At 54.7% G+C, this 20,188-nt stretch overlaps 2 protein-coding genes across 2 annotated transcripts; both read left to right on the forward strand.

The window, feature by feature from the left end:
- Positions 1 to 14: 14 nt before the first annotated feature.
- MRPL2 (mitochondrial ribosomal protein L2) lies at positions 15 to 4,059 on the forward strand. The gene is made up of 7 exons (XM_015071233.3): positions 15 to 263; positions 1,533 to 1,701; positions 2,524 to 2,665; positions 2,778 to 2,893; positions 2,970 to 3,080; positions 3,383 to 3,456; positions 3,810 to 4,059. Exons 1-7 carry the CDS (start codon positions 168 to 170, stop codon positions 4,020 to 4,022), a joined length of 921 nt encoding a protein of 306 aa, XP_014926719.2. The 5' UTR covers positions 15 to 167; the 3' UTR covers positions 4,023 to 4,059.
- Positions 4,060 to 4,191: 132 nt separating this feature from the next.
- On the forward strand, positions 4,192 to 19,020 carry CUL7 (cullin 7). The gene is made up of 26 exons (XM_027057717.2): positions 4,192 to 4,790; positions 5,580 to 6,167; positions 6,705 to 6,856; positions 6,997 to 7,497; positions 8,025 to 8,163; positions 8,257 to 8,459; positions 8,752 to 8,980; positions 9,677 to 9,914; positions 9,998 to 10,103; positions 11,079 to 11,306; positions 11,601 to 11,691; positions 11,790 to 11,961; positions 12,145 to 12,250; positions 12,544 to 12,639; positions 12,828 to 13,003; positions 13,327 to 13,460; positions 13,759 to 13,941; positions 14,159 to 14,265; positions 14,355 to 14,537; positions 16,023 to 16,183; positions 16,338 to 16,554; positions 16,661 to 16,943; positions 17,696 to 17,841; positions 17,989 to 18,115; positions 18,193 to 18,398; positions 18,643 to 19,020. Exons 2-26 carry the CDS (start codon positions 5,588 to 5,590, stop codon positions 18,964 to 18,966), a joined length of 5,088 nt encoding a protein of 1,695 aa, XP_026913518.1. The 5' UTR covers positions 4,192 to 4,790; positions 5,580 to 5,587; the 3' UTR covers positions 18,967 to 19,020.
- The last annotated feature ends 1,168 nt before the right edge of the window (positions 19,021 to 20,188 follow it).

Consider the following 20,188-nt stretch of genomic DNA (forward strand, 5'->3'; position numbering starts at 1 on the left):
CATGGAGGAAAGGAGGTGTGTAGTCACCTTGGTCTCGGGTTGTCTGCCCACCTCATTACGTCATGAGAGCGACGGCACAGGGATTTGTTAGCGTCATCTAAAGGCGCCAGGCGGCCTGGCTAAAAGAAACGGTGGTGTGCTGAACCCCGCGGAGCTTGGTTATCGTCATGGCCCTGAGGGTACTGACTCGCGCTATGGGCTCACTGAACCTGACGCCCCCGGCCGTCGCCACCCTCAGCTCGAGCCTGCTCCCGGCCGCCCAGGTAATCCACCCTATCTCGGAATGAGGCTGTTCCTATTCGGGCCGCCGGAGTGGGCACCCTGGGATGGGAGACGGAGAATGCGAGTCTGGTCAGGAGTCACGCCAGCCTGGGACGTTGGATAAGTCACGCTCAGCCTCAGCTTTCTCTTCTCTAATTGTGGCTGTTCCACAGGGTCACGGGATTCCTCAGACGAGATATTGGAGGTGAAAGTATCTTACAGATAACTGTACAGATTTCAATAATAACTGACGTTGAGTGTCAGTCATAAGCCAAGCATAAGTAATAGATGTTTTAAATAAATGAACTCTTACGGCGCCTGAGTGGCTCAGTCTGTTAAGCATCCGAATTCGGCTCCGGTCGTGATCTCATGGGGCTCGCTGCTGACAGCGTGGAGCCCGCTTGGGATCTTCTCTGTCTCTCTGCCCCTCCCCTGCTTGTGCGCACTCTCCCTCTCTCTCAAAAATAACTCCTTGCAACCACTGTATAAGGTAATTATCATTACCATTTTACGTATGAGAAAATTGATCAGCAGTCCAAAGTCATACATCAACTGTTGGAGCTACACAGTCTGGCTTCAAAGCCTGGTCTCTTAAACCATTAAAGAGGAGTTATTGCTGAGATCAGAGAATGCAGGACAAGATAGCAATATTAGGAGGCTAAGGTAAAGGTATCCTCAAAGTTCCTGGTGGGCAATTGGTGAGTCACAGAAAAGAGAAGTTGTAAGTCTTGTTCCTCTGGACCTTTCTGGGTGATGGTAGAGTTTGGCAGATGCATACTAAAAATCAAAACCAAACCAACCTACTCTGTGAAATGCTGGGGATACAGCAGGGAACAAGACAGAAATAACCCTTCCCCTCCATTCACATCTGAAATACTCCCAGAAACATAAATTCAGAGGGGCAAAAGGCATTGGTGCTGATGGTGGCACATGGATATGGGAAAGTTACCAGCTTTGGAGAAGGGAGTTGTTTAGGGAAGGAAGAGTTTCCCACAGAAGGAGAGGTTTGAGCCAAATTTGGAAGGAGATGCACCAAGGGGGGAGAATATTCCATTGAAGAAGTACCTCAAATGAGGAGAGATAATCAATACACATACACCTGTATAAACATTCCACCCTGGTATTTGTGCAAGGGTAAAGGGTGGAGCTTTTGGACAGCTGGTCTGGGACATTCTTAGAAGGAAGTAGGCTACTTGGTCTATTCCTTTACCCTTGGTTCTCCGATGCTTCTTCAGTTACCTTTTAAGGTAAAGAGATTTGTTTATCTCTAGGTGACAAGCAGTACCCTCCTCCAGCTGCCCTCTTCCTCATTGTTGCTCCTCTGCCGCCCAGTGCTTACATCTGTGGCCCTTAGTGCCAATTTTGTGTCCTGGAAGAGTCGTACCAAGTACACCATCACACCAGTGAAGATGAGGAAGTCTGGGGGCCGAAACCACACAGGTGAGACCAAGGGAAAAAGGATTTAAGCATTAAAGGGGAAAAACATGTTAGGATCCCAGGTCTATTTATTGAAAAGCAGAGGAATTTATTGAAAAACATGTTAGGATCCTAGGCCTATTTATTCAAAAATTTATTGGACTCCTTTTGCATGTAGTAGGTGTGTAAGAAACAAAGAGTATAACACAAAGCAACATGAAGGTAGTCTGTGCTCCTAAAGACTATCTAGGTAATTAAAGAAAACCAGACATATACATGAAGTTAATTATATTTTTCTTCATGCCTTTCAAAAATTTATGGGGTGCCTGGGTGGTTCAGTCAGTTAAGTGTCCAACTTTGGCTCAGGTCATGATCTCATGGCTTGTTAGTTCGAGCCCTGCATTGGGCCCTGTGCTGACAGCACAGAGCCTGGAGCCTGCTTCGGATTCTGTGTCTCCGGCTCTCTCTGCCCCTCCCCCACTCATATCGCCCCCCCACCTCAAAAATAAATAAATATTTTATTTTTAAAAATTAAAAAAAAATGAAAAAAATTTACAATAGCTGAGCACTATTTACACCACTCAATAAACTTTTAGCATTCAATAATTTGTAGAGATTTTGTCTGGAAGTTTTATGTAATTTCAATATCTTATAATTATGTTCTTATCAAGTTCCATGTAGGTGTTTCCCCACCCCCATTTACCATTTGCTATGCAAATTTTTTGTCATTTTCTGCTCATCTCATAATGTTGGGAAGCATTGCTCTCTGCCCAGCATGGGCCTGTTCCCACTGCTAGGAATTGATCATCTGACCTGGGTCATGTCTCTGCACTTTCCTGACCACAGGCCGAATCCAAGTGCATGGTATTGGCGGGGGCCACAAGCAACGTTATCGCATGATTGATTTTCTGCGGTTCCGGCCTGAGCTGGAAGCAAAGCCAGGACCCTTTGAGGAGAAGGTCATCGTGGTCCGCTATGATCCCTGTAGGCAAGTTTGGGATGTGAGATGATGACAGTGTAGCTGAATGACTGTTCTGTGGCTTTTCAGAAGATATAGGGCTGCCTAGATGATCTGCTCATATGTCCCTCACCCTGAACAGATCAGCAGACATAGCTCTGGTTGCTGGGGGCAGCCGGAAACGCTGGATCATTGCCACAGAAAACATGCAGGCTGGAGATATAATCCTGAACTCTGATCACATAGGCCGAATGGCAGGTAAGAGATGGCCACCAGACGTGTATGGGCTCAAAGGATGCAAGGGGTCTGGTGCTGATGAAATTATGTCTTTTAGTTGCTGCTCGGGAAGGGGATGCACATCCCCTTGGGGCCTTGCCTGTGGGGACTCTCATCAACAACGTGGAGAGTGAGCCAGGCCGGGGGGCCCAGTATATCCGAGCTGCAGGTATGAGGAAATGAGCTGCTTGGGGGTCTTACAATTTGGAAGGCCAAAGAGTACCTGAGGTCACAATTCTCTGAACCCTTGGACTCTTATGTGGTCCACTGGCAGAGAAAAAGAAGGAAAAACAAGGAAAATGAGAATGGAGAGGTGCATGTGTCTTGACTTAAAACATTGCATGCATCCTGCTTCATTGTATCTGCTCCTAAAGGGCAAAGCAAGGGCAGGGTATGGGGTATGTCCCCCTGTAAATCTGCTCCTACCTTTTCCTTTTTGGAGGGTGGCAAAGCTCCTTCTCCCTTACCCAGGGACATGTGGTGTGCTGCTACGGAAGGTGAATGGGACGGCCATCATCCAGCTGCCTTCCAAGAGACAGATGCAGGTGTGTGTGTGTGGGTACAGGTGGGAGGACCAGCAAAGGAGGAAGTTTTGGAATGTACCCTTCTTGTCCAGGATAGTTCCCAGGTGTTTTATGTTGGGAACTACCATGAGCTAGGTGTGTCCTTTTCTGCCATGTGACTAGGCATGTCCTGTCAGTTTGACACTGTAATAGACAGGGAACAATGCCTTTTGTTTTCAACTACCATAGGACCTGCCGTCAGGTTCAATTATGCTGTGGTTTTCTCCTGTCCTCTCCCTTCTCTCAGTCAGTGTAAGAAGCCTCAGAGTCATGCAGTCAACAATGTCAGGCTGTTTCCCCATGATGCATTCTCCTCCATCTGTTTTCTCTGTCAGGTTCTGGAAACGTGCATGGCAACAGTAGGCCGGGTATCCAACGTTGATCATAACAAAAGGGTCATCGGCAAGGCTGGGCGGAACCGCTGGCTAGGCAAGAGGCCTTCCAGCGGGCTGTGGCACCGCAAGGGGGGCTGGGCTGGCCGCAAGATTCGGCCACTGCCCCCTATGAAGAGTTACGTGAAGCTGCCCTCGGCTGCTGCCCAAAGCTGAGATCCCTGGATTCTAATAAAATCACCCCTCATTTTTAGCAGTTACTGTTTTTTGGGGGAGGGAGGATTGCACATACTAGACCCGGAAAAAAACACCAGAGCAAACAAGGACGGGAGAGGAGAAAGGACGATATGGGGCAAAGACTGGAGCTGCTCATTTCCAGCCGCGCCCCCCCCAACCCCCACCCTGTGCCAGTTTTTTTCTATGTAATGGTAGAGGGGAGAATAAATGACCTCCAAGGTCTCCTGTTCTGACTTCGGGAGTCGGGGAGAGCACTTCCGGTGGAAGGAAGGGGAATGAAAAGGAAGAGGAAAGGGCGGCACGGAGGAGGAGGAGGTGCCGCGCGTCGCCGAGGTGGCACTGACGACTCCGCCCCGGAGCTCTCCCAAGGCCCCTAGCTTTCCGCTGGGTCTGGCGGAAATGAGCCACGACTCCGGGCAGGCGGGCAGGCGGCGGAGCCCCCAGAGCTGGGCGGGCGGCGCTGCAGGCTGGGCCCCGTCTCCGCCCTGCCCCGCCCTACCCAGGCTGCCGCTGACCTGCGCGCTGGGCGGTGACAGTGGCCGCCCGAGGTGCTCTGTGCCTGCACGCCACGCCCCCTGCCTGCCCGCTTGTCCTTCGGAGGCACGCCCCCTCCCGCCTCTCCGCCTCGACCCCCCTCGGGGGCCCAGGCGGGGCCCAAATCTCCGCCAGCAACGCCGCCATCGTCTGCGCCGCGTCCCTAGCTCAGCGAAGGAGAGGCCTCGCGCCGGACCCCCATCGCCTTCTGAGGTGGCCAGAGCCCCCCCGCCCCTACCCTGGATTTTCCTCCGCACTCTCGCCCACCGAGCCGCGCGCGCACTCGATTTCGCGTCCCCCACCCCAGTTCCACAGTGCCTTGGGATTCTCGTTTATCTGGCCTAGCCCCTTGCCGCGCGCCCCCGGCTTCTAGGGTCCACCTAGCCTCCCGCCGTTCAACCCACCGGGTCTCCTGTCGCCCCCACCGGCCTTGCTGCTCCAGTGTCTCCAGTCCTGCGCGCCTGCAGCCCACCAGGCTTTCCTCCCAGCCCCTCGCGCCTTGCCCCCCCATCCCACCAATTCTCCCCCACCAAATCTCTTGCCTCTGTGACACACTCCTGCGCTTCAACCATTGGAGCTAGCATCCCTTCCCAGACACACTCGGGATCTCACTCCCCACCCCCACTCCCCAACACACACCCCTCAGGGCTTCATGGATCCCCTTCTCAGGGCTGCTGCCTATGGCAGTGCTTTGGGATTAATTATGGCAAGGCTCCCCTGCCCCCACTGTCCCCTTCCCACTGCTCCAAACCAACCCACTCCAGGCTGCAGGGCCTTCGACCCTCCTTTCAACCAAATTTTGTGTTCTTAGAACGCCCTAGTGTTCCCCTGCTTAGGCCTGGCCCCACCCAGCCTGCAGCAGGCAACTCCTGGGCCCTTCTTTACCCCAGCCAACCTGACAGCTGTTGCCACACTTGCTTCCCCAACTCCTGGATGTCCTTGATTTTTGGAACTCCCCCTCTCATTTTAGCATGACTGTTCTCTTTTCCTTCTGTGTCTCAGGTGCCAGGATGGTGGGGGAACTCCGCTACAGGGAATTCAGAGTGCCCCTGGGGCCGGGCTTGCATGCCTATCCAGATGAGCTGATCCGCCAGCGGGTGGGCCATGATGGGCATCCTGAGTACCAGATCCGCTGGCTCATCCTCAGGCGTGGGGATGATGGGGAAGGGGGCTCTAGCCAAGTGGACTGCAAGGCCGAACACATCCTGCTGTGGATGTCCAACGACGAGATCTATGCCAACTGCCACAAGATGCTGGGCGAGGACGGCCAGGTCATCGGACCTTCTCAGGAGATTGCAGGGGAAGCTGGGGCCCTGGACAAATCTGTGCTGGGGGAAATGGAAACCGATGTGAAGTCTTTGATTCAGAGGGCCCTCCGGCAGCTGGAGGAGTGTGTGGGCACCATCCCTCCTGCTCCTTTGCTTCACACTGTCCACGTACTCAGCGCCTACGCCAGCATCGAGCCCCTCACTGGTGTATTCAAAGACCCAAGGGTCCTGGACTTGCTCATGCACATGTTGAGTAGTCCTGATTACCAGATTCGCTGGAGCGCGGGCCGGATGATACAAGCCCTGGCCTCTCATGATGCTGGTGAGAAGCAGTGTGGGGAGAAAGGAAGGGGAAGGTAGGTCAGCTCAGGGCCTCACAGGACACTGTGGCAAGAGCCTCTGCCTCATCAGTGCCTGAATGATTCTGTTGCCTTTCTCTTTGAGTTGGGAGAAAAGGGGGTAGGAAGGTGGTGGGGGCATCTCTGCAGGAAGAGGAAGGATGCCTAGCTGGGGGGATGCCTGGCTGGGTCAGTCAGTGGAGCACGGTACTCTTGATCTCGGGGTCATGAGTTCAAGCCCCATGTTAGGTATAGAGATTACTCTAAAAAATAATAAAAGAAAGAGGACTGAGTCTTCAAGAACCTCCTATTAATTGGATCTCTATGCCAAGAAAGAGTTATTAGACAATTACAGATATAGATATTGCAGATATAGGTAGGTAGGTACGTAGGTAAGTAGGTAGAGCTATCGATCCTGTGTGTGGCAACAAGGGATCGGACAAAGACAGTAGAGGATCTAGGAGGGATGCCTGGGAAGGGCAATGTTAGGGAGCAGTTACTGACTGGGGTGTGGGTTTCAGGGACCCGGACCCAGATTCTTCTGTCGCTGAGCCAGCAAGAAGCCATTGAGAAACACCTAGATTTTGACAGCCGCTGTGCTCTGCTAGCTCTGTTTGCACAGGCCACACTCTCTGAACACCCCATGTCTTTTGAGGGTATCCAGCTGCCACAGGTATTCTGTGGGGAGGTGGGGGGGGGGGCTGTGGACAAGATCTAGGGACCAGACCTTTGCACCCACCCTTGAAGGGTGGTGTGGAAAGGGGAGCTAGAGCTGAGACAAGGTGGACATAGGCCAAAGGTTGCATCCTACAGGTCCCAGGAAGGCTTCTCTTCTCCCTGGTGAAGCGCTATTTGCATGTCACTTCTCTTCTGGACCAGCTGAATGACAGTGCTGCAGAACCAGGAGCCCAGAGCAACTCTGCTCCCGAGGAGTTGAGTGGGGAGAGGGGTCGACTGGAGCTGGAGTTCAGCATGGCCATGGGCACCCTCATCTCAGAGCTTGTGCAGGCCATGCGCTGGGACTGGGCCTCGAGCAAACAGGGGCCCTCGGCACGGTCTTCGTGCTCCATCTTCCAGCCCCAGCTGGCAGAGGCTGGCCCAGGGCTGCCACCCGCCCGGGTCCGGCCCTCCATTAGGAGGTCAAGGAGGTTCCGCCCTCGCTCTGAGTTTGCAAGTGGCAATACTTATGCCTTGTACGTGCGAGAGACGCTGCAGGCTGGGATGCGAGTTCGCATGCTGGATGACTACGAGGAGGTCAGCGCTGGGGACGAGGGTGAGTTCCGGCAGAGCAACAACGGCGTGCCCCCCGTGCAGGTGAGTGAGGGTGCGTGTGGGACACTGTTGGGGATTTAGCTGGGGAAGTATAACTGGGGTTCTGTGCAGGGGGCTCTGGCAGGCCACCCAGTGAGAAAGCCCCCATGGGGACTGGAATGGTTAAAGGGGATCAACAGTTGAGAAGGGAGCCATTGGAGAGCTGAGAAAGTTGGAGTTGAGGGAGCTATCAGGTCAGGAAGACTCACTCCCAGGAAGAAACATATTGATATAGCAAGACTTTCCTAAAGGTCAGGGTCAGGGAGAGAGTAGGTGAGGCCAGGAGGAAGTGCGGGGAGCATGAGCCATCAAAGGATAGGGTGGGAGGAGAAGCAGAGCCCATCCCCAGAGGAGAAGGCATCCTTTGTGTGTGTGTTCATGTTCTCCATATGCCAGCGTTGTGTTATTTGGAGGTTGTTCCAGACCTGGTCAGGTGGTCAGCCTGAGGGCTGTATGTCCTCATCATTGGGCCACAGCCAGTCATTGAGTGAGCCTTCTCTTCCCCTTCTCTTTTTTCCCATATCCTCCAGGTGTTGTGGGAGTCGACAGGCCGCACCTACTGGGTACACTGGCACATGCTGGAAATTCTGGGCTTTGAGGAAGACATTGAAGATGTGGTTGAGGCTGATGAGAACCATGGGGCTGTGGTCAGTGGAGCCCTGGGTATAGGTGAGCCCTGGGAGAAAACAGGGTCAGCGCTGAGCAAAGGAACAGTGGTCTGGCTGGGTGGGCAGTGACATCCCCGTGCCCTGTGACCTGTAGCCACAGCCTTGCCCTCCTGGCGGTGGAAGCCCATGACAGAGCTCTATGCGGTGCCCTACGTGCTGCCTGAGGATGAGGATGCTGAAGAAAGTGAACACTTGACCCAGGCGGAATGGTGGGAGCTCCTCTTCTTCATCAAGAAGCTGGATGGACCCGACCATCAGGAGGTTCTCCAGATCCTTCAGGAGAACCTGGATGGCGAGGTAGAGCCAGTCCGGACACCCAGAAGTTGGAGGGCTCACTGCAAGGGCTGGACTGTGACAGAGCATTTGAAGGCTGAGGATGGGGAGTGGAGGTCCACAGTTGTAAGGAGCTGCAGGGAAGAGATCTAGAATGTTCAGAGGCATTGGCAAGCTGTGTGAGAAAAAGCAGCTGCCAGCCATGAGAGGTTCCTCAAGGAGAGGATGTGTGTAGAGATCCCCACCCCTACCAACTGCCCCTGGAGCCTCTGTGCCAGCAGGGCTACCTACAGTGAGAGCTTCTCCCCGATGACAGATTCTGGATGACGAGATCCTGGCTGAGCTGGCTGTGCCCATGGAGTTGGCCCAGCACCTACTGCTGGCTCTGCCACAGCGACTCGATGACAGCGCTCTCAGGGACCTGCTCAACTGCCGTGTCTACAGGAAATATGGGCCTGAGGCCCTGGCAGGGCAGCCAGCTTACCCAACCCTGCCGGAAGCCCAGGCCCAGCCTCAGGAATCAGCAGATGCATCCAGAGTGGAAGGTGGGATGCCAAAAAGACCCTGCAGCTCTGCAGACTGGCTCTAGGAGAGTGCTAGCCCAGGAGAGGCACCTGTGCGGTTTTTGTGCAATCCCGTCTGGAACAGGTGGCATCTTAGGAAGAATCTGAAGCTTAGAGTCGCTCCCTCCAATGAGTGAGGGAGGATGGAAAGTCAGAAAATTGCAAGAGATTTGAGCCTTTAAAAGCCCCCACGTTTGGGGGCGCCTGTGGGCGGCTCAGTTGGTTCGTTGTTCAACTCTTGATTTCCACTCAGGTCATGATCCAAGAGTCATGAGATCAAGCCCCACGCCCAGTGCAAAGCCTACTTAAGATTCTCTCTCTGCCCTTCCCCTGTCCTCTCTCTCTCTCCCAAAAAAAAAAAAAAAAAAAGTCCCCACATTGGACTTTTTCTAGTGTAGAGAAAGCCAAATTATTGCATGCTTTTAGATACAGGGAAATGCTCTGCTGTTTGCAGACAGGAAGCTCCTTTGCTATTTTACTAATATAAAACATAACGTCTGTCACAAAATTGTCTTATAAATGCATTCAGAGATGCCCTAAGATCCCCAAACCTAACTTTTAGGGGGGCCAAAAAAAAAACGTTTTTAGGAGGCACTAGGAATTATGAATCTGTCTGTCCTTTTCTCATCCTAACATCACCGACAATGGCCAACCTTTGTAACTTCCATCTTCCCATAGGAAAAGAACCCCCAACTCAGTGTCCCGACACTCCTCTGAGGCGACTGATGGAGGGCTGCGGTCTGCCTGGCAGAATCTTCCTGGACCTGGAGCGAGCCCTCAGCTCAGAGGGGCCTCGGGAGATGGAGATCAAGCCACTCCTGCTGCAGCTGCAGAGGCAGCCCCAGCCCTTCCTCACCCTGATGCGGGGCCTCGACACCCCAGCGGCCAACAAGGCCCTGCACCTGACTGTTCTGAGGTGAGGGGGTGGGGAGGGGCATTTGGCAAAGGGGTCTTTGAGGCTGGCTACACATCTCTCTGCTGCTGCCGCCTGCTCCCCAGGATCCTGATGCAGCTGGTGGACTTCCCCGAGGCGCTGCTGCTCCCCTGGCACGAGGCCATGGATGCCTGCATGGCCTGCCTGCGGTCACCAGACACTGACCGAGAGGTACCCCTGCCCTGCTCCGGGGAGACGCTAGAGGGAGAGGGCGTAGGGCAGCCTCTGATGAGGCAGACCCCCTCCCTGGGCGAGGCTTGGGAGGGCACAATGGAGCCTTTGCGCTCTTGGTTTGGAATTTGTTTTTAAAACTGAATTTTATTTTTTCAAATAGGTAATACATTCATACAGGTCACAAATCAAAACAGTACGACAAGGTATACACTGAGAATTCCCACTTCTACCTCTTCTCACTTCCACCCAATTTTCCCAGTGCTTCTCCGTATGTACCTTATTGGTTACCGTTTGTATTAACTTATGTGTCCTTCTGGTGTATCCTTATGCAAATGCAAATATAAGCAAACCCAAGTGTGTGATCTTACATGCCATCTCCTTTCTTACACAAAAGGTTATGTCTGTATTACAGTAAAAGCCTCGGTACCTCCTGTTTGGCTGGGCCTGTGGGGATAAGGTGGATGAAGGAGGTAGAGAGGACATCACATCTCAGAATCTCCTGCCACAGGGAGGTCCTGGGCTTGCAAGGCTTGGCAGTGGGTGTCTGCAGTGCACACCTTTGGGCTGTTACCCAGGTTTTCATTTCAGAGGTAAACTCATTGAGTGCCCCTCTGTGCCCCCTCCCTGCCTGTGCTTAGGGCCTGAGCATCTCAAAATGCAGCCCCACAACTGGTTCTTGGGACACAGCCTAAAAGGGAACCTGGGAAGCTCTCTGCACCCATTGCCAACAAAATCAGTGGTTGAGAACCCCAGGATGGCAGAGCATCTCTTAGCTTTTCTTTATCTGTTTGCCTTAGGTTCTCTAACTCCACTCAGCCCTCGTGTCTCCCCGCTTCCTGCCTTTTTACTTCCTCACTCTGTCTTTTCACTGCAGTTGCCCCGGCACCCAGCGGGTGTAGAGTAAATACTACTGAAGATGCCCTGTGGCCTGTGCCTTGTGCCCTTTATGCACCCACCCTGTCCCCATGTCAGGTGCTCCAGGAACTCATCTTCTTCCTGCACCGCCTGGCCTCTGTGAGCAGGGACTACGCTGTGGTGCTGAATCAGCTGGGAGCCCGAGATGCCATCTCCAAGGCACTGGAAAAGCACCTGGGAAAACTGGATCTGGCTCAGGAGCTGCGGGACATGGTGTTCAAGTGTGAGAAGCATGCCCACCTCTACCGGAAACTCACCACCAACATCTTGGGAGGCTGCATCCAGGTCAGGAAAGAGGGCAGAGGGAGGCTGTGGGTTCGCAGCTGGGTAAGAATATGAAACCTGAGTGGGACCGGAGGAAGGGGCCGTGTTCCTGAATTTGGGAAAGACAGGAGAGTCTGATGAGCCTGTGGGCATTTGTTCTCTGCACCACCTTCCGCATCTCCCACTCTGCCTCTGCCAGGGTTCTGGAGGAAGTCCCATTGCTGCTGGGTCTTTCCTTCATATGTGTTCCCACGTGTCCTCCATGTGTGCCCTCCCTCCTCCCCGCGCCCCTTCTCTCCGATGTTCCGGCTGCAGATGGTGTTGGGCCAGATCGAAGACCACAGACGAACCCACCGACCCATCAACATCCCCTTCTTTGACGTGTTCCTCAGATATCTGTGCCAGGGTCTGTGCCTGTCCCCACGTTACTCCACACCCCTCCGCCCCTGTTTTCCCTCCACACCTACCAGGCTGTGACGGCCACCCCTTCCCACTTGCCCCCAGGCTCCAGCGTGGAAATGAAGGAGGACAAGTGCTGGGAGAAGGTGGAGGTGTCTTCCAACCCGCACCGGGCCAGCAAGCTGACGGATCGAAACCCCAAGACCTACTGGGAGTCCAATGGCAGCGCCGGCTCCCACTACATCACCTTGCACATGCACCAGGGCATCCTCGTCAGGTAACAGGCCCCATGTATGTGCTCAGTGACACACATATACTTTTTTTGTGACTTCCCTTTGTTTGTTTGGGGGAAGCACTGCTCCCCCCGCCCAACACAAACATGACCAAAGAGTCCCCTTGCCTCTGTCTACAAGGACCCTACTGGTTCCAGTTCTGATTGTTTCCTTTTCCCTGCTCCCAGGCAGCTGACTCTCCTGGTGGCTAGTGAAGACTCGAGCTATATGCCGGCCAGGGTGGTGGTGTTTGGGGGCGACAGCACCAACTCTCTTAACACAGAGCTCAACTCGGTAGGGACCCCTATACCATGAGACCACCTTCACAGGGTCCGCCCTCCTGCCCAGACTCCTAAACTCCTAAATTCTTCCCTGTCTTGCGCCCCCTAGAATGTAGAGTCCTTCCTCCCTGTGCCTATGTAATGGCATCAGGCCCTGAGCAGTGAGGATGGCATCGGGACCCCTTTGTCAGGACCCCTTACCCCCCTCCCCGGGCTAAGGGAAGGACAGAACAGGAGCAGACTTGAGTGCCCTCGGCATTCCCATCCACACACGTGGAGGTGACAGCACTCTCTGCCCCCAACCAGGTGAACGTGATGCCCTCAGCCAGCCGGGTGATCCTCCTGGAGAACCTGACCCACTTCTGGCCCATCATCCAGATCCGCATAAAGCGCTGCCAGCAGGTTTGGCAGGAGTATGGGGTGTGGTCCGGGGACACAGAGCTCTGGGTTGTGTAACTGTTGCAGATCGTGAGCCAGAGCTCCAGGCTAGGCCCTGGGCAGCTCCAGGAATAAGGCCCAAAGGTGTGGCTGACCCCAGCCCGCTCTGAGGAGGATCAGAGCAGGTGAAAATAGGCATGTGCACATTGCAGGGCGGCATCGACACACGCATTCGGGGGTTGGAGGTCCTAGGCCCTAAGCCCACATTCTGGCCAGTGTTTCGGGAGCAGCTGTGTCGTCACACACGCCTCTTCTACATGGTCCGGGCACAGGCTTGGAGCCAGGACATAGCAGAGGACCGCAGGAGCCTCCTGCACCTGAGTTCTAGGTGTGTGCGAGCATGTGTGTGTGGCTGTGTGTGTGTGGCAGGTAAGACTATTATGGGTGGCCCTGGCCCTTCTGTGGAAGGTATAGATGGAGAGCTAACATGTTTGGGAAAGGGGCTGGCGTGCTCTACAGTTTGGGGAAGGAAAGAAAGATTTCTTTGGTGGGTTGGGAGTGGGATGTGTCTGTTAACATGGGACAACTTCAAAGTACCGGGTGGGGATTTGGTCTGGTTGGTAGGGGCTACCCCACCATTAGGCTGGGAAGATGCTAGGATAACTTACATCTTGAGCCTCTGACACCTGCCTCCCCCATCCTCACCCCCAGGCTCAATGGGGCTCTGCGTCAGGAGCAGAATTTTGCTGATCGCTTCCTCCCTGACGATGAGGCCGCCCAAGCGCTGGGCAAGACCTGCTGGGAGGCCCTGGTCAGCCCCCTGGTGCAGAACATCACCTCCCCTGGTAACCATTGCGACCCCTGGCCCCACTAACCGGCCCCTTCTTGTTCTGCCCCAGAGCCACCTATATTATGCCCTTGGCCCTTTTGGTACCTATGTTTGTTTGGTAGCCCAGTGTCCCCCTTCTCCTAACCACCTCCTTTCCTACATCTCCCAGGTGTCAGCTGACACCATAAGGACAGGTGGGCCTTGCTACCTGCGCCAACCCCGTATGTTCTGTCCAATCCCTTTCTTGGTGCTTTCGTCCTCTTCCCCTGCCCTAGAGACATGGCCCACCACGGCTTGTTTTTCCCAATCTCCAGATGAGGATGGCATCAGCCCCCTGGGCTGGCTGCTGGACCAGTACCTGGAGTGTCGGGAGGCTGCCCACAATCCCCAGAGCCGCGCAGCTGCTTTCTCCTCACGGGTGCGCCGCCTCACCCACCTGCTGGTGCACGTGGAGCCCTGTGAGGCGCCCCCTCCAGCGGTGGCCGCTCCCCGGCCCAGTGAGTACCTGAGATTCAGGTGGGAGCTCGGTTAGGATGGCCTTCTGTCCCTCCTCCCGCTTTCCCTCCCTACCCACTAAGCCTGTTCACCTGTTTGTTTCACCCCCGCTCAGGAGCATCGTTCTGGGGTGGCAGGAGGTCAGGAACAGCCCTGGGGCTCACGCTGAGCTGAGGGGCTGCTCCCACCTTGCCTCTGCCCCCTCCCCTGTCTCCACAGAGGGCAGAAACAGAAGCCATGACTGGAGCTCCCTGGCTACCCGGGGGCTTCCCAGCAGCATCGTGAGAAACCTGACCCGCTGCTGGCGGGCCGTGGTGGAGGAGCAGGTGGGCAGGGGCGGGTGCCGGGGAGGGAGGGTACAACTGTCTGGTGGCATGCTGGGCTGTCCCTTCACGCTGCAGCCGCTCTCCTCCAGGTGAACAACTTTCTGACCTCACGCTGGCGGGATGGTGACTTTGTGCCGCGTTACTGTGAACACTTCCATAATCTGCAGAAGTCGAGCTCGGAGCTGTTTGGGCCACGGGCAGCCTTCCTGTTGGCGCTGCAGAACGGCTGTGCTGGTGCCTTGCTGAAGCTCTCATTTCTCAAAGCTGCCCATGTAAGCCTCCCGCCCTTGCCTCTGCCCTGGACCTCTCCCTGCAAACCCCCCCTTCCCCACCTTCTCAAAACGACCACCCTTCCGTTCCCATTCAGCAAGGAACATGTATGGGTACATAACCATGTTTTAAAGATTCAGAGAGGGGCGCCTGGGTGGCTCAGTCGGTTGAGCGTCCGACTTCAGCTCAGGTCATGATCTTTGGGTTTGTGAGTTCGAGCCCTGCGTCCAGCTCTGTGCTGAAAGCTCAGAGCTTGGAGCCTGCTTTAGATTCCATGTCTCCCTTTCTCTCTGCCCCTCCCCCACTCACGCCTGCTTGCTCACTCTCTCTCAAAAATAAACATTTAAAAAATTTAAATAAAAAGTGAAAGAAACACATAGTGACCTGAAGCATGCTGTGCTAATATATCTTGATGCACTTTCTTCAGTCTGCGTGCATGATTTAACAGTTTACTCACGAGTAGCTAAAATGCTTTAGCTTGTTGTTTTTTGACCGTTACCTTAAAAGCCTTATTTCAGAGTTGCTATTTGTCCTTATTTTTTATTTAAGAAAAAATTTTTTAACATTTATTCATTTTTGAGAGAGAGACAGAGTGTGAGCGGGGGAGGGGCAGAGAGACAGAGACAGGGACAGAATCTGAAAGCAGGCTCCAGGCTGCCAGCACAGAGCCTGACACGGGGCTCAAACTTATGAGCCATGAGATCATGATTTTTTATTTTTGTATAAATTCCATCTAATGGATGTACTATAATTTACTCCAGCATTCCTTAAATATTTAGTAAGTGCTTAAAATGTGTCAGGCACTGTGATAAGAGCAAGTTCCCTGTCCTCAAAGTTTATTGTCTTCTCGGGAAGGCGCACACTTAAGCAGATGACACACTAAGACAGGCTAAGCACCCTGGCAAGCCGACAGTAGTGCAGGGGGAGCTGAAGCAGTGGCTCCATGAGGTGCTCCTGGTCATTCTGTCGTATCAGTAACACTGCAGTGTGACCATCTTTGTCCACATAAATTATTAACTCCCATTAAATTATTGTCATTAGTTTAACTTTTAGACATGTTCGGTGTGCAAAAACACTTCCTAATTAATTTGCACAACTGTTAACCATTTTATAAAAGTTTGGTAATTGGGGCGTCTGGGTGGCTCGGTCGATTAAGCGTCTGACTTCAGCTCAGGTCATGATCTTGCAGTTCATGAGTTCGAGCCCCATGTTGAGATCTGTGCTGACAGCTCAGAGCCTGGAGCCTGCTTCGGATTCTGTGTCTCCCTCTCTCTGCCCCTCCCCTGCTCATGCTCTGTCTCTCTCTCTCTCTCTCAAAAATAAATAAAACATTAAAAAAATTTTTTTTTTAAGTTTAGCAAAAGTGTTGACCAACTTACGAGGCAGCTTAGCTGTTCATATCTACTTCCTCAGACCTTCCTCTCTGCTCCCACTCACCTCCTCCAGTCACGCGTTCAGGGTTTTCCTGTGCCCTCCCCATTGCCCAGGTGAGTGAACAGTTTGCCCGGCACATTGACCAGCGGATCCAGGGCAGTCGGATTGGCGGAGCCCGGGGGATGGAGATGCTAGTGCAGCTGCAGCGATGCCTGGAGACAGTCCTAATTTTCTCTGGCCTGGAGATAGCCACCACCTTCGAGCATTACTACCAGTGAGTGTGGACCTGGGGAGCGGATGACAGGGGCAGGTGCCGGGCAAGCACCTGGGAGTCTGGGGTTGGGGCAGGCTGGAGTCCTGGCGCAGGCAGCTGGGCCAGGCCGAGTGCCCACACTGAGGCTCGGCCTGGCCTGTGTGTGACACCGCAGGCACTACATGGCAGACCGTCTCCTGGGCGTGGGCTCGAGCTGGCTGGAGGGGGCCGTGCTGGAGCAGATCGGTCCCTGCTTCCCCAACCGCCTCCCCCAGCAGATGCTGCGGAGCCTGAGCATGTCCGAGGAGCTGCAGCGCCAGTTCCACGTCTACCAGCTCCAGCGGCTGGATCAGGAGCTCCTGAAGCTGGAGGACACTGAGAAGAAGATACAGGTGGGTGGCGGTAAAGGGATTAGCACGTGGGGAGGTAGGAGGAAGAGAGGAGAGGAGTAGACCAGAGGAGGCCCACCGGCTGTCGGGAACCCCGTCTCTTCTGCAGGGGGGCCACGAGGCCAGTGACAGGGAGCACAAGAGAGAGAAGGCAGAGGAGGCAGAAGGAGCGGGGGCAGCAGCGGCCACAGATGTGGCAGGGGAAGAGGAGGAGGACGAGGAGGAAGATGAGGATCTCTACTATGAAGGGGCGATGCCAGAAGTGTCCGTGCTGGTCCTGTCACCACGCTGCTGGCCCACTGCCTCCATCTGCCACACGCTGACCCCCAGAACCTGCCTGCCGGCCTATCTCAGGGGCACTTTGAACCGATATTCCAACTTCTACAACAAGAGTGAGGAGCTGGGCAGAGGGCGGGCGGGGGCCGGTGGGGGGGAATGGCTGGAAGAGGATGGGATTCAGGGAAAGGGCCTGTGGGTGGGGCTGGGCCCCGGGGTAGGAGCCTCAGTGAAGAAAGTGAGGAGCTTAGGTTTGGGGTGAGGGGGTGGGGTTGTCAAGCACCAGATCCCCAGACTGTTGCCTTTTCCATGCTTAAAACAGACATAGGACTCTCTTTAGAGAGTGGGAGGTGGGGAGGATGGAGTCAAGCGCACCTGAGGTCACCAGAAGGGACCTCCCTCATTGGCAGGGCTCTGGCTCCTGGTCAGTCACCATAACCTAAGCTTCCCATTGGGGGCTGATCCTGGCCTGGGCAGCAACACAGGAGGGGGAAGAGACTCAGACACTGCCCTCAGGGGGCTCCCAGACTAACCAGGGAGAACTCATTTCTCGTGGATATTCCAGTTTGATGAGAGCCCCAGTCCTTCCTCATTTTGTGGTTTTGGTCTCCCTTAAAAAAATGGGGAACTCCTGGAAGTCACTGATCAGAGTCCCCTTGCACAAGGCTAGGCACAGAGTGGGCTCCCGGATTCCTGAGGCTTACCCAGGAGGCAGATACGGGGAAGGCTAAGCTCTAGAAGTTCAGACCAGGAACCACGGTATCCATAAACACTGGGACACATGCTCTGCAGACATTAGCAGGGGCAGAGCTCAACCCACAGTACCCCCTCACCAGCCCTGACTCCTTTTTTCCCTGATCCTTCTCAGGCCAGAGTTACCCTGCCCTGGAGCGGGGCCCTCAGAGGCGACTGCAGTGGACATGGCTGGGTCGGGCTGAGCTGCAGTTTGGGGACCAGACCCTGCATGTGTCCACCGTGCAGATGTGGCTGCTGCTGTATCTCAATGACCTGAAGGTGGCCCTGCTCCTCTATGCATCTGTGCTCTCTGTACCTTGTCCCTCACCCTTCCTCCCTAAACCTCGACTCCCTATCCTCCCTCCCTGTACCTTCTCTGCTCCACCCCTTAGGGAAGACTAGAATGTTTCCCTCCTCTTCTTTAAGGCTGTCTCTGTGGAGAGTCTGCTGGCACTCTCCGGGCTCTCTCCAGACATGCTCAATCAGGCAATTGGGCCTCTTACCTCTTCAAGAGGCCCCCTGGACCTTCAAGAGCAAAAGGATGTCCCAGGAGGTGTGTACCTGGGGCAGAGGGGCCTCTGCTCTCAGCCTCGTTGTGGGTCCCCCACTGAAGACCAGTGCTTATTTCAGGGGTGCTCAAGATTCGAGATGGCAGCGAGGAGCCCAGGCCAAGGAGGGGCAATGTGTGGCTCATCCCACCTCAGACATACCTGAAAGCAGAGGATGAAGAAGGCCGGAACTTGGAGAAGAGGAGGAACCTTTTGAATTGCCTCATTGTCCGAATCCTCAAGGCCCATGGGGATGAGGGGCTGCACATTGACCAGCTTGTCTGCCGGGTAGGTGGGGCTGGGCAGTGGGGGAAGGAACTTTCGGGTGGGGGTGGGCGGGAGCAGGGGGAGGTGGGTCCACGTTTGAAGCCCCTGGTTCACTACGGAGCCTGTACGTGTGTAAGGGGTGGGGTTGGGGCGTGCCTGATGTCCTTAGAGCTCGCTGGCTGAGGCTTGTGCCTGGAGTGGAAGCTAGAGGTGGAGTGAGCTGGGTCTCTCCAACCTGCTGTTCGCCCTTCCCTCTCCTTCCCAGGTCCTGGACGCTTGGCAGAAGGGCCCATGTCCTCCCAGGGGTTTGGTCAGCAGCCTCGGTAGGGGATCTGCCTGCAACAGTACCGATGTCCTCTCCTGCATCCTGCACCTCCTGAGCAAGGGCACAGTGAGGCGCCATGATGACCGGCCCCAGACGCTGTCCTATGCAGTCCCTGTGACTGTGATGGAGCCTCACACCGAGTCCCTGAACCCAGGCTCCTCGGGCCCCAACCCACCCCTCACCTTCCATACCCTGCAGATTCGCTCCCGGGGCGTGCCTTATGCCTCCTGCACAGGCACCCAGAGCTTCTCTACCTTCCGGTAGTCCTGGAGATGGGATCAGGGCTTTCTACAGAAATAAAATGCAGGAGTTTGGTTACATGGCTGGCGTGGTGACTGCTAAGGATCTGACAGGGGCAGCAGGGACTTTCCTGGCTAAAAGGGGAAAGGAGCCAGCCCTCTGGCTCTGACACTGTCATCCCATGCCAGGAGTCACTATTAGGGTGAGGATGGCAGCCTGGGGAGAAAGGTGGAGGGAGTCAGGTGTGACTTAGCAGCCCCTCTCAGGAGGGGAATTAAGTGAACAGGGATAGACCCCCCCCCCCAACCCCTTCTCAGTATGTGGCCAGAAGTGTTTTCACCTGGCAGGTTGGAGACCCGAGTTCCCCTTGCCATGCACTGGATGGCTTGTAACTTGGGCAGACTGTTAAGCACGGCTCCATATTCTTTCATTTGTAGAATTGGACCAGAGTCACTCTGGGTTCTGATGAGCACCAGGTATGGGAGCATTTGACATGCTAATGAGGCCCTCTCTTGGCTCCCACACCCAGCAGTTAGGATAATGCAGGGCATCTTCCCTAGGTAAGGCTGACAGGGTGAAAGTGACATAAAGGACGCTTGTGGCTACTGTAGGTACCCAGGAGCCTGAGAGTATATTCTGTCTCTAAGTTTCAGGATCTGGGCTGGAAGCAGAACTAGGAGGAACTGCAGCTCCCACAAGCTTCTGGTCATGCAGAGCCATACGGTCGCCAAAGCCAGACTCCCACTAGTAGCAGCAACAGGCCACAGGCCACTGTCACGGAGGTTTGCTCTGTGCTGCTAGAATGGACTCCCCTGGCCCCACCCACACGAGGAGGGCAGGTCAGGCCAGGGAACCCAGTGCCAGGGGTGAAGTTCTGCATCTTGGCAGGGGTGATTAAGGGAGTGAGGAAGGAGTGACCCAGGCATCCTGAGTCCAAGGTTATTGCAGCCAAGAGATAAGGGAGAAGGCTACAGAAGAAAGGAGGTGGGGAGGAGTGAGGAAGTCAGGTGGTAAGAGAGGGCACAGAGGCCAGACAGGGAACTGTGTGCCACCCAGGACTGAGATTTGGAATAGAATCTGTAAGGGAAACAGGCCAGGGCTCAGGAGAGTCAGGATGCCCAGGACAAGACAGCAAAACAGAGGGCAAACAGGGTAGCCACAGAAGGCCCATGATTGCTTTACTTTGCAGTATGGTGGCCCCATGATGCTGTTGGTGGTTCTCAGAGCAGAACCACCTGGTTGGTCC

This window comes from Acinonyx jubatus, chromosome B2 (assembly GCF_027475565.1).
Source record: "Acinonyx jubatus isolate Ajub_Pintada_27869175 chromosome B2, VMU_Ajub_asm_v1.0, whole genome shotgun sequence".
In the NCBI taxonomy this organism is placed as follows: domain Eukaryota; kingdom Metazoa; phylum Chordata; class Mammalia; order Carnivora; family Felidae; genus Acinonyx; species Acinonyx jubatus.

What these genes read in the sequence shown, in the direction of transcription:
- MRPL2 (XM_015071233.3), top strand. Translation starts at nt 168, where the DNA reads ATGGCCCTGAGGGTACTGACTCGCGCTATGGGCTCACTGAACCTGACG. An exon ending in TGGGGGCCGAAACCACACAG is followed by an intron (nt 1,702 to 2,523) that starts GTGAGACCAAGG and finishes TCCTGACCACAG; the next exon opens with GCCGAATCCAAGTGCATGGT. An exon ending in CCAGTATATCCGAGCTGCAG is followed by an intron (nt 3,081 to 3,382) that starts GTATGAGGAAAT and finishes TCCCTTACCCAG; the next exon opens with GGACATGTGGTGTGCTGCTA.
- CUL7 (XM_027057717.2), top strand. Translation starts at nt 5,588, where the DNA reads ATGGTGGGGGAACTCCGCTACAGGGAATTCAGAGTGCCCCTGGGGCCG. An exon ending in GCAGAACATCACCTCCCCTG is followed by an intron (nt 13,461 to 13,758) that starts GTAACCATTGCG and finishes CCCAATCTCCAG; the next exon opens with ATGAGGATGGCATCAGCCCC. An exon ending in TTGACCAGCTTGTCTGCCGG is followed by an intron (nt 18,399 to 18,642) that starts GTAGGTGGGGCT and finishes TCTCCTTCCCAG; the next exon opens with GTCCTGGACGCTTGGCAGAA.